This window comes from Priapulus caudatus, unplaced genomic scaffold (assembly GCF_000485595.1).
Source record: "Priapulus caudatus unplaced genomic scaffold, Priapulus_caudatus-5.0.1 Scaffold566, whole genome shotgun sequence".
Lineage (NCBI taxonomy): Eukaryota > Metazoa > Priapulida > Priapulimorpha > Priapulimorphida > Priapulidae > Priapulus > Priapulus caudatus.
In genome coordinates, this window is record NW_014577627.1 from 58,171 (window position 1) to 71,719 (window position 13,549).

The following is a 13,549-nucleotide window of genomic DNA, read 5'->3' on the forward strand; positions in this document are numbered from 1 at the left end:
GCTTAAATAATCACAAGACAAAAGTTTGTTATGACAACTGCGTGCTGCCTCAGCATGTGCAAGAAGTATGGAATCTGGTTACCCTAGGAGGCCGAAGAGGAAATGTAAGTCGACGGCTGAGGTCAAACTAAGGTCAAGGGCAGTGGTGGTTTTTGTATCGACAGACCTCCCCAAGATGTGTAAGATACCAAGTTTGTCGCCGCTAGGTCAATTAGGGGCTGAGTTAGAGAGGCGAGAGAAATATATCAAGGTCAAGGTAAAGTGAAATAAAGGTCGCAGTGGACCTGGTGGGCAGTTTTTTACCCGATCTCGGATGATCTTCAATTTGGCATGAAGGTGCGTTATGTAAAGCGCAAGACGCATCGCGTTTTTGGTGTGGGCGGTAGTCATCGTTGCCATCGGTAACAACATTTTTGTGGAAATGTTGTAGAACCTGTAACTTGTGCTGTTTTACGCGATTGTCATGGAATTGTGCCACACAGGGCCGATAAACAATGTCCCATATTATATATATATTTGATGACAATCATAAATTTAATATAAATTTAAATACAAATTTTAATACACAATATTAAATTTAAATTTAAATTTTAAATTTTTAAATTTAAATTTTAATATAAATTTTAATTTAAATTTTAATACAAATGTAAATAATCAAAATTTTATACATCGGCAAAAGTGCAGAAGTTACAGGTTCTAGAATATTTCGACAAAAAATGTTTTACCATGGCAACGATGACTCCGCCCACACCAAAAACGATTGGCGTCTTCGCTTTACGATAAACGCACCTTCATGCCGAATTTGAAGATGATCCGAGAAGAACTGCAGCCGTAGAGCTTCACAACGAAATCTCTGCAGCGGCGGCGCGACGATGCCAAAACCATAATATCCCCACGAACTTCGTTCGGGGGATTACATAATGACTTATAAGACCCTTTCTGAGGCCAAAAATAAGACATTTTTTACGCGTATTTCTGAATAGATCACGACTATTAAAGTACACTAATAATATTTATATACACATTGCACAGCCTGTTTCGCCGAAATTCAAACACAGAAATGTTGAAAATTGGTCCTTGGCAAAAAATAAGGACTATTAATTACTTTTCTAAGATTTCACAAACAAGTGCCGCAGACAAGGACAGCGCCTCATCTAACGTCTACTGCGGACTCTGTGGTGGAGTGGTGGGATTCTAGTACCAACCCTGTTAGTCCCAAATTGTTCGCATACACGCCGAAACAGTGAATGCCACATGGATGGTATCAGGACTTCAAAGAATTGTTCGTTGGGATTCGTTATGAAAGTTTGCCAACGAACGATGGCCGCGTAACGTTTAAGTGTCTTCGATTAAAGATGAAGCTCCCATCATACGATAGTAGCAACAACGTATTGCAGAAACAGAATAGTGTAAGCACTCATCCATTTACCTACGCAAGCCTAGCAGGCTGCCAAATATGCCATAGCAGAGCTGCACACTGTAACAATTAACGCCATCGGCAAAAACGCACCAACACATGCCACTGGCAGCAGCCACTCGCAGCTGCAATAACGTACATGTAACATACTGAGCAGTACAGCAATGACATAGAAATTATACGATTTAAGGTAACATACCACCTTCTTTTAACGCAAATTTAGCTTTGAAATTTCCACAATGTGGACAGTTGTAGCTCATTACATCCAGGCATGTATAGATTCTACTAGCCAAACCGTACGGCAGTCAATTCTTTCTAACACGGACAGTCAATCAAATACAAGTTAAACCCTCCTCTTGAGGGTCATAAGGTTATCCGACACTTACTTCATTCGCCATGTCAGCAGAAGGGACATTTCATGGTTCCTTCAATAAAGCCATAAAAATGCTAGTCACCGGCTGAAGACTAAAAAATTTTCAATCGGGCTCCGTCAGACATGTCCTCAGAAATAAGTATAAATCTGCCCTGTGCCCCATTGACATTTTGACCCTGTGACTCCAATTTCGGCAGGCAGTGATGGCTTTTCCTACCATGATGCTATACACGACTATCACGAGCCTAGATCGAGCCGTCTTTAAGATTTGTGCCGCAATTCTGCATTTCCTCCCTAATACCCTTAAGTTAAGGAGTGAATGGTTCCCACCTTCTTTTACACCTCTTGACCTTTGACCTTTGACCCACAGCTTCGACATCCCAACATCGTTTTCGTTACCCCCCCACGTCCGAATATCGGTGACCGACTTCGAGCGTTAAGATTTGTGCCAACTGTTGACGACCGGACGCACGGACGATCATGCGATCTACAAGCTGCATCTGACATATGTCAGATGAGCTAAAAATAAAGTACTATATAGGGCCCTTATTTTATGTTTGCCAAATAAGTACTTATAAGACTTTGAAGACCGCTACGAACCCTGGATGTAGGAGTCGGGGGATTCTGGTTCTGGTCGCGGAAGGAGGCACACGCGCTATGCGCGTTCTTTGTCTCTATTGATAGCGATTGTCTAAATAAGTACTTATAAGACTTTGGAAGACCCGCTACGAACCCTGGATGTAGGAGTCGGGGGATTCTGGTTCTGGTCGCGGAAGGAGGCACACGCGCGTATGCGCGTTCTTTGTCTCTTTGTGCGATCTGTCTACACTGTATGAGTTATTAAAGATTATTCCGGTTACAACACAAGTTTGAATTTATATCATCATTCCTGTTTACACTATACCTTCTATTGACATATCTCCATTACGAATCCTCTCAAGGAGTTGAATGTCCTCCTCAGTCATGCACTCGTCCTTGGCGGATTCGGTGCACCTTCCACGGCTATCATCAGCCTTCTCACGGACCAACGTCAGGTATGGCTGAACACTAGCAGGTACTGCCATCGATCCTAAAACCAGGCAATCATGGTCTTTGCCGCCATACACTAATTAAACCAAGACTGAAATGTGGGAAAATGTTTAGATCCGAGATGCATGCAACCTGAACGTTAATTTACCTGTCCCAAATAGTTGCTTCCATTTGTGTTGCATGCAGCAACATTAAATAGACTACGATGGAATGTAAAACTGAAACTGAAATAGCTACCTGATGGTGGATCAAAGGACGAAGAATCCAATCCGCCAAAGGATCCTTCAGCCCATTCAATGAGGTTATCTTCATCTAAAGTGGTGTCTGGTGAGGTAACTCTCAACTTGCATGCCTAAAACACAATACAAGTTGTTTAAGTTTAATTCATTATAAAATTAGCGAAGATCAATATAAACCGATTATCGATATATATAATATTATATATTATATATTTATCGATATCTGGGGCTCGTTGGCAGAAACATAATTAAGTCGAGGCTAATGTTAATGCTAACAATTAAATCACATTTATGCCTAATACAAATATTACAAAAATAGCATTGACAAAAATGCATCAAAGCATTGAGAAAACTTAAGATGATAGGAACTTTATAATTTGCCACGACAAGGCTGCCGTTTGGATGAGAATCGATCACAAATCTCAAATTCATATATATACATTCATTGTACATGACAGGAATTCATGCATATTACAATAGTTAATCACATATAAATATTAATCGATGGAAAAACGTCATAAGCACGTTCTTATTCTGCACAGCAACACAAAACGTGAGTGTCATGACTATAGTCAAAATATCCAAAGCATGAGAACAATCATCACTTGTAAATGTTTACTTTGGTACACAATCGTGGACAAGTAGTATTTCTAACACGTTTTACTAATTAATATATAATATACTATCACTATAATTATATTTCTTCGTGTAATTGCATTATTTTCATCCTATTTTAAAGTGACGAGAGGGTTTAGGATCTCGTAATGTTAAGAAGGAAAATTGCTAGGGTTTTCCATTCTCGTAACTTCACGATGTTTCTGTCAACGGTCTACGAGTTAGTTAATGCTAAGACTAATTTTGTTTCTGACAATGGCTCCCTGGTAAATATGTGGCAGAAGGATAGCAGTCACACAATGAACAAGTACTTGTCTAACCTGCAGGATTTCATCTATTGACTGATGATAATGTCTCTTTATCGTCCTAGAGTACTTGAACTGAAAATCGGACACAAAGTCCGACAGCTTGTAGCAAGGCATCTGCAAAGAATACAAGTCTATGGAATATTTACCATACATAAATAAAATTGCACACATGCAACATCACGCTAAACTGAGTAACTTAGTAATTCAATAGAGGGTTTTACAATATAGACAATACTCATTTCATTGCTCAAGCTGTTACTCATTCCACAAAGTATCCAGATTACCTCCGAGACATTGTGATCACCAAACCAGTACACCCAGGTAGAGTTGAATCTAGCAGGACACTGTGCACAGTCTCTGTGGCTCACCACCAATGCCGGCCACCATGGGTGAGACCCCAACTTCGCCCATATGAATGCTCCAACATTTATATTGGCCTGCATAACAGGTGATTATACGGGAATTAAAGAGAACTATATCACCTATGAATGTAAAAAGTTCTATATTTATGTGAATTACTCTTTACCATGCTAAAATTAGAAAAGAGTGCCTTGAAGTTTACAAAAGCTGCATGCTCTAAAAACTACTATTTCTTGAACTTAAAATAAGAGTGACCGAGAGTTAGGCAAATGCTGAATAACTTACCGGTGTACTAGGTGGTACATGAGCAGAAGAGCTCTCCACTCCCTTGTACCGTAACGCGCTTGCCGACATTTGTTCACTTATCTTCTTCGGCGGGGTAGCTATCGTATTAGGTGCAAGACATGCCTTTGGAGAGACTGTGCTCTCCACGTCTGATTCAATGCTGCTAGACGTGGACCTTATCCAGTGAGGGCTCAAGGGCCGAATGGAAGCACTTGGTGAGAGAGACTTTGCAGGACTTCCGACTTTTGCGACAGAGGGTGCCAGCGTGGTGGTGTCTTCGCTTCTTGAGCGTACACCCGTGGCAGCCGCCACTGAGACGTGCTTATGGGATATACATGGCGATTTTGTCACCAGTTTCGGTCGTGCTGCTGCCAACATTGCTCGCGTGATCCTTCTTGGAGATTCTACCATCTCCATTAAATAGTCCCCTGGCTCCACATCATTCAGGTTACTTGGGTCACTGAACGGGGTTGACACTGCACATGGAGTACAAGGCGGATTCATATCGAGAGAGGAGTATCGTCTTTTGGCAAGTGGCAAAACGATGTCATCAACGCTTCTCTTGTTGCATTTCGTTTCGTTAGGTTGCGTCGACTTTTTCGGAGTAAATAGGGGTGCTTTGTTTCCTGGCCGTGTAACCGTTCTCGAATCCCTACCAGCAGACTTCGATTTCTGACAAGTAACATCTGCACTACCCGAGACAGTAGCTTCGTCACTGCCAACAGGTACATTCTGAGCACCACTCTCACACGATGCTTGTATCAACAATACTTCAGACGGTGTGACGTCAGACAGGCTATCCTGTGTCGTATCACAAACAGAACCTGCACTTTCTTCCTGGTCAAATGATAGCTGCCGGACCACGTTACAGCTGTCAACTTGTTCACACCCTCTTTCGTGTGCAGCTTTGCAGTCATCAGAAGTGTCTGTCAGATCATGATGACACAAGTTTACAGAATACCACTTCGCAACTCCCCCTTCCGCATATTCGCTTGCGTAAATTATATCCGACAATGCTGGCGACGTGGTCGGAAGAGGCAACTGTTTCAACATTGATTGTGAAATCGATGATTCTTCAACCTTATCAGTTGTAACTGTGCCTTTGGCATCATATTTTACAATCTCACTGTTCGTTTCTCCCATAGTGGATCTTGTAGCAGTCACACACGTTGATGCTTCTTCACCATTTTCTATGTGCGATTTATTTCCCTCACCCTCCCACAGAGATAGCATTATATCTTTCTGTTTGTCCATTGGAAGCGTGTTTAAGCCTGACTCAACATTAATTATGTTTCCTAATGCGATATCATGATTTAAATCGGTGCCTCTCGTGGGAATCACATGTTGTATATGTGATTGATCAGTATTGCAACCCATGAGTGAATTTTTCTGATCAACTACAAGGCCAGTACTACAGACACTACTACTGGCAAAACTCCACCATGTATCCGAGTTATGTCCAGCTGCATGATTTATGTCACCTCTAGGAGTGAGCCAAACACTTCCCTCATCTACCCTTTCACAGAGAAAATGCGTATTCCCTAATGGTTCACCATCGCTATTATTCTCTGTGACTCGGTTTAAAGCACTATCCCGTAATGGCAATGAAACACCACAATGACCCCCATCGTGTACCCCTATTTGGCTAGCAGCCAATACTCGTTTGAAATCAGGTACTTCAGCAGTGTTTGTTTCTTCACTGATACTATCACTAGCATCGTCCTCTTGTTGCTGAACTTGTATGCATTCAGGAGACGTGACCTCTTCACGCCTACTGCCACTTATGCTACTTTCCCTCTCACTTTCCCTTTCCATTTCGTCATTCACACTCTTTTCTAAAGCACCATATGAGCCAAGGTGTAAGCTTTCTCCTTTTGCCACAGCATCACACACTTCACTGCCCTTGATAAAACTGACATCATTATGCTCGGTCAATATGTCACGATGTAAAGTGCCTCTGATAGTTGATACGACGCTGGGTGACCAAACAAGAGAACTACCATGACAGCTTGATGTACTCGACTCTGTCAAACATTGCGACCCATCCCTACTGAAACAGACACTGCCCGACTCTTCCCGGTCCTGAGAGGCAAATATCCTCATACTGGCGGTATCAGGCTGTTCTTGGAATTCAGATGTAACTATACTGATACAATCTATATTGGACTGTTGCAGAGGTTTAGAGGTAAACGAAGTGACAGGAGACATATTTGGCTGTTCTGTGTCTTGGGAGGTCAACTTGTTAACACTTGACACATGAGACTGTTCTGTGTCCTGGGAGGTTAACATGGTGACAGTTGTCACATCAGGCATTTCTGTGTCCTGTGAGATTAACTTAGTAACACCTGTAACATCAGACTGCTCTTTGTCCTGGGGGGTTAACATAGTGACAGTTGTCACATCAGACTTTTCTGTGTCCTGGGAGGTTAACATAGTGACAGTTGTCACATTAGGCTGTCCTGTGTCCTGGGGGGTTAACTTGTTAACACTTGACACATCAGACTGTTCTGTGTCCTGATAGGTTAACATGGCGACAGTTGTTACATCAGACTGTTCTGTGTCCTGGGGGGTTAACTTGTTAACACTTGACACATCAGGCTGTTCTGTGTCCTGGGAGGTTAACATGGTGACATTTGTAACATCAGACTGTTCTGTGTCCTGGGAGGTTAATATGGTGACAGTTGTCACATGAGACTGTTCGGTGTCCTGGGAGGTTAACATGGTGACACTTGACACATCACAGTGTTCTGTGTCCTGTGAGGGTGACATGGTGACAGTTGCCGCATCCGACTGTTCTAGGTCCTGGCAAGTTACCATGGCTACAGTTGACAAAACAGGGTGAGGTGGCCTTCTGTAGGCCGTCTCAACTGCACTTTCTATATCTTGAGCACAAAATACATATCTGGTATTGACATGGTGCCCTTCATGAGATGATTCAATAGGAACTCCCTGTGACAGAGGATTTCTGGCTACCTCGCTCTCAGAAAAAAACAGAGCATGTGTAGCATCACGTGTCTGAATACTATTTTCCGTCAGAGACTTTAAAAGATTCATGGTTTCAGAAAATGAACTTACTAAAGATGATTGGTCTGTTTGGTCATCATCTAAAATGTAGACGCCGTGTTTCTCATGACAGGTAGAATTGTCATCGGTGATCTCCCAGTCGCAGCTGTCTGGGTTGATCTTAGAGTTCGCCAGCGGGCATGAACTATCAAAATCATTATAATCTTGTGAGAGAGACCTTTGTAGGTTCACCAATTCAGAAGAGTTAGCGCCTACAGAAGAAACTTCTTCTGGAGTGAGCTCTATGGTATCAGTATGATGAGCGCTGACATCCTGCCTGCTAAATAGCCAATCACCTTGCTCGTTAGCTTCCATGCACATTGAGTTAGCATCATTGAAGAGAGATTTAATTTTGTCACTGGTAAATGCTTCAACTGTGTGCATCATTAATGGGTTCTCACTACCTTCTCTGCCACCATCCACGTGGTGTTGTTCTAGATGTACAGCATCACCTTCTTCTGATGTGATTTCAGGGCATCCTATTAGATTTGCACTGGTGAGATCCACATCTGGCCCTACACTAACTGTACTAACCAGGTTGAACTCATTTGGCAATAGTTCAGTAGTTGATATATCTGGTGCGACAACATCCTCCTGAGAAGAGAACTCTTCTGTTTCATAGTCAAACAATTTGCCAACTGTCGCTCTCTGAGCAACATCTAAGCATGACTGATCAGCTATGCCACAGTCTTCAATAAGAGTATTCACCTGGTACCTCCATTCAGAAATGCCACCATCCGGTACGGGTAGACTAGGCGAGGACAGTACGCTATTTCCTTCAGGCTCAATACCTTCTCCCAGATTCCCTGCTCTGCCATGTTTGCTTGCCCCTTCATCACTTCTTTGCACCTGTTGTGGCAATTTAGCACATTTGACAGAAGCAGATAACATGGGCAATTGACTCCCTTCTTGATGAGCAATGGGAACCCACTCTACATAACTGTCACAAACGTCTGAACATCTGGGAGGGCCATCAGGTAATTTGTCGGATGACTCATCTCCGTACATGCCTCTGACATAGAAAACGCAATCTAGTTGACGGGGATCAAGTTCACATATCTGGTCATCTTCTGCCTCGCTCATCCCAACCACTTGTCTAGCAGTCTCATCTATCACTGTCAAATTATCCTTCCTGCAATGATCCTTTTTCAGTATGCACACTGTTGAACTTTCATGTTGCACTTGTTCCAACTCATCTGTTGCCATGCCACTGCAAACGTTGACATTTCTTTTAGCCGCATTGCCAACGTTCATGTACGTCTTCCGCGACACAGATTCCGCCATCATGATTTCTGTCATCGTAGATCCTTCATCAATCTTTGTCTCTGCCTCCTGCCTAGCCATAACAGATTTTGATTTGACCTCGCATTCTTCTGGTCTGGTGTCGTTAATCACCGTTAAACTCCAGTCCGAACCCGAAGCAACATCACTCTGTCTTTTCCATTGCTCTTCATTTCCCAAAAAAGCAGCTGCACAGTTATCTATGGAGCTTGCTTCTGTTAATTCCTTCTTAACTCTTTGGTTCACTAACCTGGATGACTGTCTTCTCCACATCACGTTTACCTCACTTGCAGGTGTGTCTGTCCTGGTGCACCTACGTCGTTTCCTCGGACTCTGACGCATCATCTTTCTTTTTTTCGAAGGTACACTCTGTGAGACCTCCATAGAAAGCTCAGCTTCGGGTTCATCCAATCCTCCAGTGAGCATCATCGGCCTTGCCTCAATATCCTCACCTCTGGTTTTCAGATAGGGTTCACTTTTTTTCGGACTTGCTTCCATATCAGTTACGCATTTTTGTGCCACAGGACTAGTGCCTACTACAGGCTGTTGGCACTCTCCACTATGTACACTGGTAAAATCAGCGACCACATTTGAGTCTGAAACTGTTGGTGAATCAGAGAGGACTTGCTCAACAACCTGACTGCTGCCTTCAGTAATGTTCCCTTGAGATGTTAATGTATTCTCCACTATAGCCAATAACCCGCTGAACCCAGCACAACTGTTGTTGTCAATGTCCATGGTTTGGAAATTCTCACAGTAACCGGCAACAGAATAACAATCCAAATTCTCACTATTGCTCTGACCATTTGTTGGTATGCACACTGTTAAATTTTCGTTTGCTACCTCTTTCATGTCATCTTTTGCCACTTCACTGCAAACTCTGACATTTCCTTTAGCTGCCCTGCCAACGTTCATGTATGTCTTCTGTGGCACAGATTCTGCCATCAAGACTTCTGTCATCGTAGATCCTTCACCAATCTTTGTCTCTGCCTCCTGCCTAGCCATAACAGATTTTGATTTGGCCTCGCATTCTTCTGGTCTGGTGTCGTTAATCACCGTTAAACTCCAGTTCTCACCTAAAGCAACATCACTCTGTCTTTTCCACGGCCCTTCATTTCCCGATAAAGCAGCTGCACAGTTATCTATGGAGCTTGCTTCTGTTAATTCCTTCTTAACTCTTTGGTTCACTAACCTGGATGACTGTCTTCTCCACATCACGTTTACCTCACTTGCAGGTGTGTCTGTCCTGGTGCACCTACGTCGTTTCCTCGGACTCTGAAGCATGTTCTTTTTTTTTTTCAAGAGTGCATTCTGTGAGATCTCCATAGAAAGCTCATGTTCGGCTGCACTCAATGCTCCAGTGAGCACTACGGGCTGTTGGCGTTCTCCACCATGTACACTGGTAAGGTCAGCGACCACGTTCGAGTCTAAAACTGTTGGTGAATCAGAGAGGACTTGCTCAGCAACCCGATTGCTGCTGTCAGTACTGTTCCCTTGAGCTATTAATGTATTCTCCACTAAGACAAATGACCTGCTAGAACCAGCAGAGCTGTTGTTGTTAACATCCATGGGTTCCTTATACCTGATCCATTCCAAATACTTGTTCATTGCTGTACTAGCACTATTAGAGGCATATGTTTCACCATGTATTATTGGCTCCTCTGACAACGCAACAGAATTCGATACCAATGTGCGGATGCTCTCGGTAATGACTTGTGCTGACAAGTTCAATCCAGACGAAATCTTGAAAAAGGAAATTAAATTTGCACTTGAGCATGAACAGTGACCACTTGAATCATTTTTAATATACTACTTGGTGACATCCCAAGATAACTACAACACTATTAACAGGGTTTCTTCTGAGGGAAAATTAGACAAAGGAAGTAATTAATGGCCAGTTTGGGAAAAAACACGCATGATGGATTCAAACGAAATAACGGAAAAGTGTAGACCCCGCATCTAATGACTCAATAAATGCACATACCAATCTAAATGTGCCAGAAGCACGCGGCGATCTATTTATTTTTGGGGTTACCCTGTTTTGGCAATGGCGGGTAAATACAGGAACATTTCCACAATGGCAATGTTAAATTTGACAACGGCGGTGCGCCACTCTGCCTCTTATGTATAAGAAACCCTGATTAAATAACCATGGGCAAGATTTATCAAAGGTACAAATAGAACCTTATTTATTTTTCTCTACTTTGATTGTACTGTGCCATCGTGGCATCAATACAGTGGTATGAAATTATATCGTATTTATATGCTGTGAACATCAAAACACAGAACCTAAACAGTGGATTATAAGAAGATATAGGGAGAAAGAGGGAGAGAAACAAAGAGACATATGGGAAGCAGTGATCAGGTGAAGAGTGGGATGTGGAGAGTAGATGGAAAAAAGAAAAGCTCATGAAGAAACATCAAGAGAGAGAGAAAGATACAGAGAGATAACAGATTATTTCACAAATAATACACCATATGGAACTGTTCACTTGAATGTTAACTTGGACATAAAAAAATAACAATCACACACAATCCTCATACCGGTCCTACTGCTGAAGAAGCTGCCAGGGCTGGCAGTTGGCGTGCATAGGAACCACTGCTAAATTTGGAGTGTGTCCATGCCATATCTGGAAGACTGTCACTATCCATCTTAGTGATTTACTAGCAAGACCTGTAGCAAGTATATGCATTGATTCTTTCATTTCTACATTCGAGATGGTAATTGTTTACACTAATCACATTAGATTCTCATCGCATCTCATTTGGAAAATATGTTCTCATTCAATCCCTCCCTCTTTTCCTCCACTGTTCCCTCTACCAGTCATTTGCTATCACACTCACTCTCCTATAACTATATCCTCTAACAAGACTGTTAGAATATAATCAAAGAACCAATTAAGGCCGGGTATGCCAGGCCATCAGTACCCTGACATAAACCTAACAATTGTTACTTCATAACCTCATGAATATTAGTCTTCAAAAGTCCTAGGGATTATAACGAAGACAGAGAGAAAAGTGGATCATATCGATAGATCAACACTGCGGATATTGCACCTAGTGTTCTTAATTGAGTAGGATTGGACCAGCTTACATTACAGGAGCAGAGCTAATCCATTTTGACTGGAGAGGAGGGTAAAGCCACTATATAATCATCTAATCACTAATGTGGTGTGTTTTGGGAAAGTGACTGGTATATTGACCATGTAATAATGTATCCACATTTCTTTGAAGAGGATTATTAATTGCATCACTCATCAGTGCATTTTGACTGTTCATTTGAATTTTATTGAAAAATATCATCAATCGTACACAAGACTATATAACACAATTATGGTCAATAACAGTGACAGCACCAATATTTGCAGTGGCAGTATCCTAAACAAGTGAAACCGAAACTACAGTCAACGTTGAAACCAATAATGACTGATGTGCCGGATGGCCACAATCGACCATCGCCTGAGGACAAACTCAGTCAGAGTACATAAATAAATATAAGAACCGAAAACAATTTAACGTAATAAAATAGTTTCAATCTAATGAACAGTTTCAGTCCAATTACGTAACATCGTAAAAGTAAAAATATTTATACTACTTTATATATCAACGACCAGCCATGATTGCTCGATTTAATCAGACCGACTGCTTGTTTCTACAAAAGCAAAGGCAACGCGATCGCGATGCTTCTGCAATGCTCTCCATCGATATCCTACCATCAATGCATGCTCTCCATCGATACCACGATGGGGCCGGCCTGATCAACACTGACATGCAGTGACAACAGTAACAATAACAGACAACAATGTTGAATGCATCAGACTAACTGACCGTACAATTGCTGACAGATGAAATTACCACTTCTAACTTACGTCATTCCACAAATATTGATACATTTTCTGCAAAAACTTGTCAAAGGAATCGTTGACGTTGATGAGGTACCAAAAACTGCTAAATATCACGTGTTCATGTCATGCGCGAATTCGCGCGCGCATAGAGAAATTTCCGATACTAGCGCCGCCGATACACACTGACTTCGGTTCTGCTTCGGCCCTGTTAGAGGGAGTTGTCCATATGGAGTTGTCTTCCTCCCGCCTCCCTCTCCATCCCCTCCCACCCCATCACCTGTCCTCCTATCTCCCTCCCTCAACACCTCCAGGATCTTTTATAATTTGCATGTTCTTTTTAGAATGTCACTTAGTTTCTCGGACAGTTTGCGTAATAAATGTATTAATTCTATACAATGTATTTTCTCATGTATTTATTTCTCGTGCTATATGTATTTTTTTTATTTTTCTCTACTTAGTATACTATTTATCTTTCTCTCTCTCTCTCTCTCTCTCTCTCTCTCTCTCTCTTCATCTCTTCTTTCTCTTCTCTCTCGTCTCTCTCTGCTCTCTCTCCTCTCTTCTCTCCTCCTCTCTCTCTCTCTCGATACTCCAACCCCTCTCTCCGTCGGTCTCTGCGTCTGCTCTCTCTCTCTCTCTCTCTCTCTCGTCCTTCTCATCTCTCCTCTCTCCTCTCTCAAATCTCCTCGTCCCTGTCCTCCGCCAGGTCGTCGTCATCTCTCTCCCGGCGGTCG

The 13,549-nt window shown here is 42.3% G+C and overlaps 1 protein-coding gene across 3 annotated transcripts in view; it reads right to left on the reverse strand.

The window, feature by feature from the left end:
* The window catches only part of LOC106811707, a 22,182-nt gene extending 9,258 nt beyond the window's left edge, over window positions 1-12,924 (reverse strand). Inside the window, exons 1-7 of one of the 3 annotated variants that reach the window (XM_014815410.1) lie at window positions 12,840-12,924; window positions 11,515-11,644; window positions 4,627-10,713; window positions 4,266-4,418; window positions 3,994-4,095; window positions 3,057-3,171; window positions 2,695-2,859 (exon numbers count right to left, since the gene is read on the reverse strand). In XM_014815410.1, coding sequence (XP_014670896.1) covers window positions 2,695-2,859; window positions 3,057-3,171; window positions 3,994-4,095; window positions 4,266-4,418; window positions 4,627-10,713; window positions 11,515-11,622 — 6,730 coding nt within the window. In that variant the 5' untranslated portion in view covers window positions 11,623-11,644; window positions 12,840-12,924. Of the gene's footprint in view, window positions 1-2,694; window positions 2,860-3,056; window positions 3,172-3,993; window positions 4,096-4,265; window positions 4,419-4,626; window positions 10,714-11,503; window positions 11,645-12,839 lie in introns of those variants that run through there. The other 2 variants (XM_014815411.1, XM_014815412.1) reach the window with 2 other exon arrangements.
* Between the last annotated feature and the right edge of the window lie 625 nt (window positions 12,925-13,549).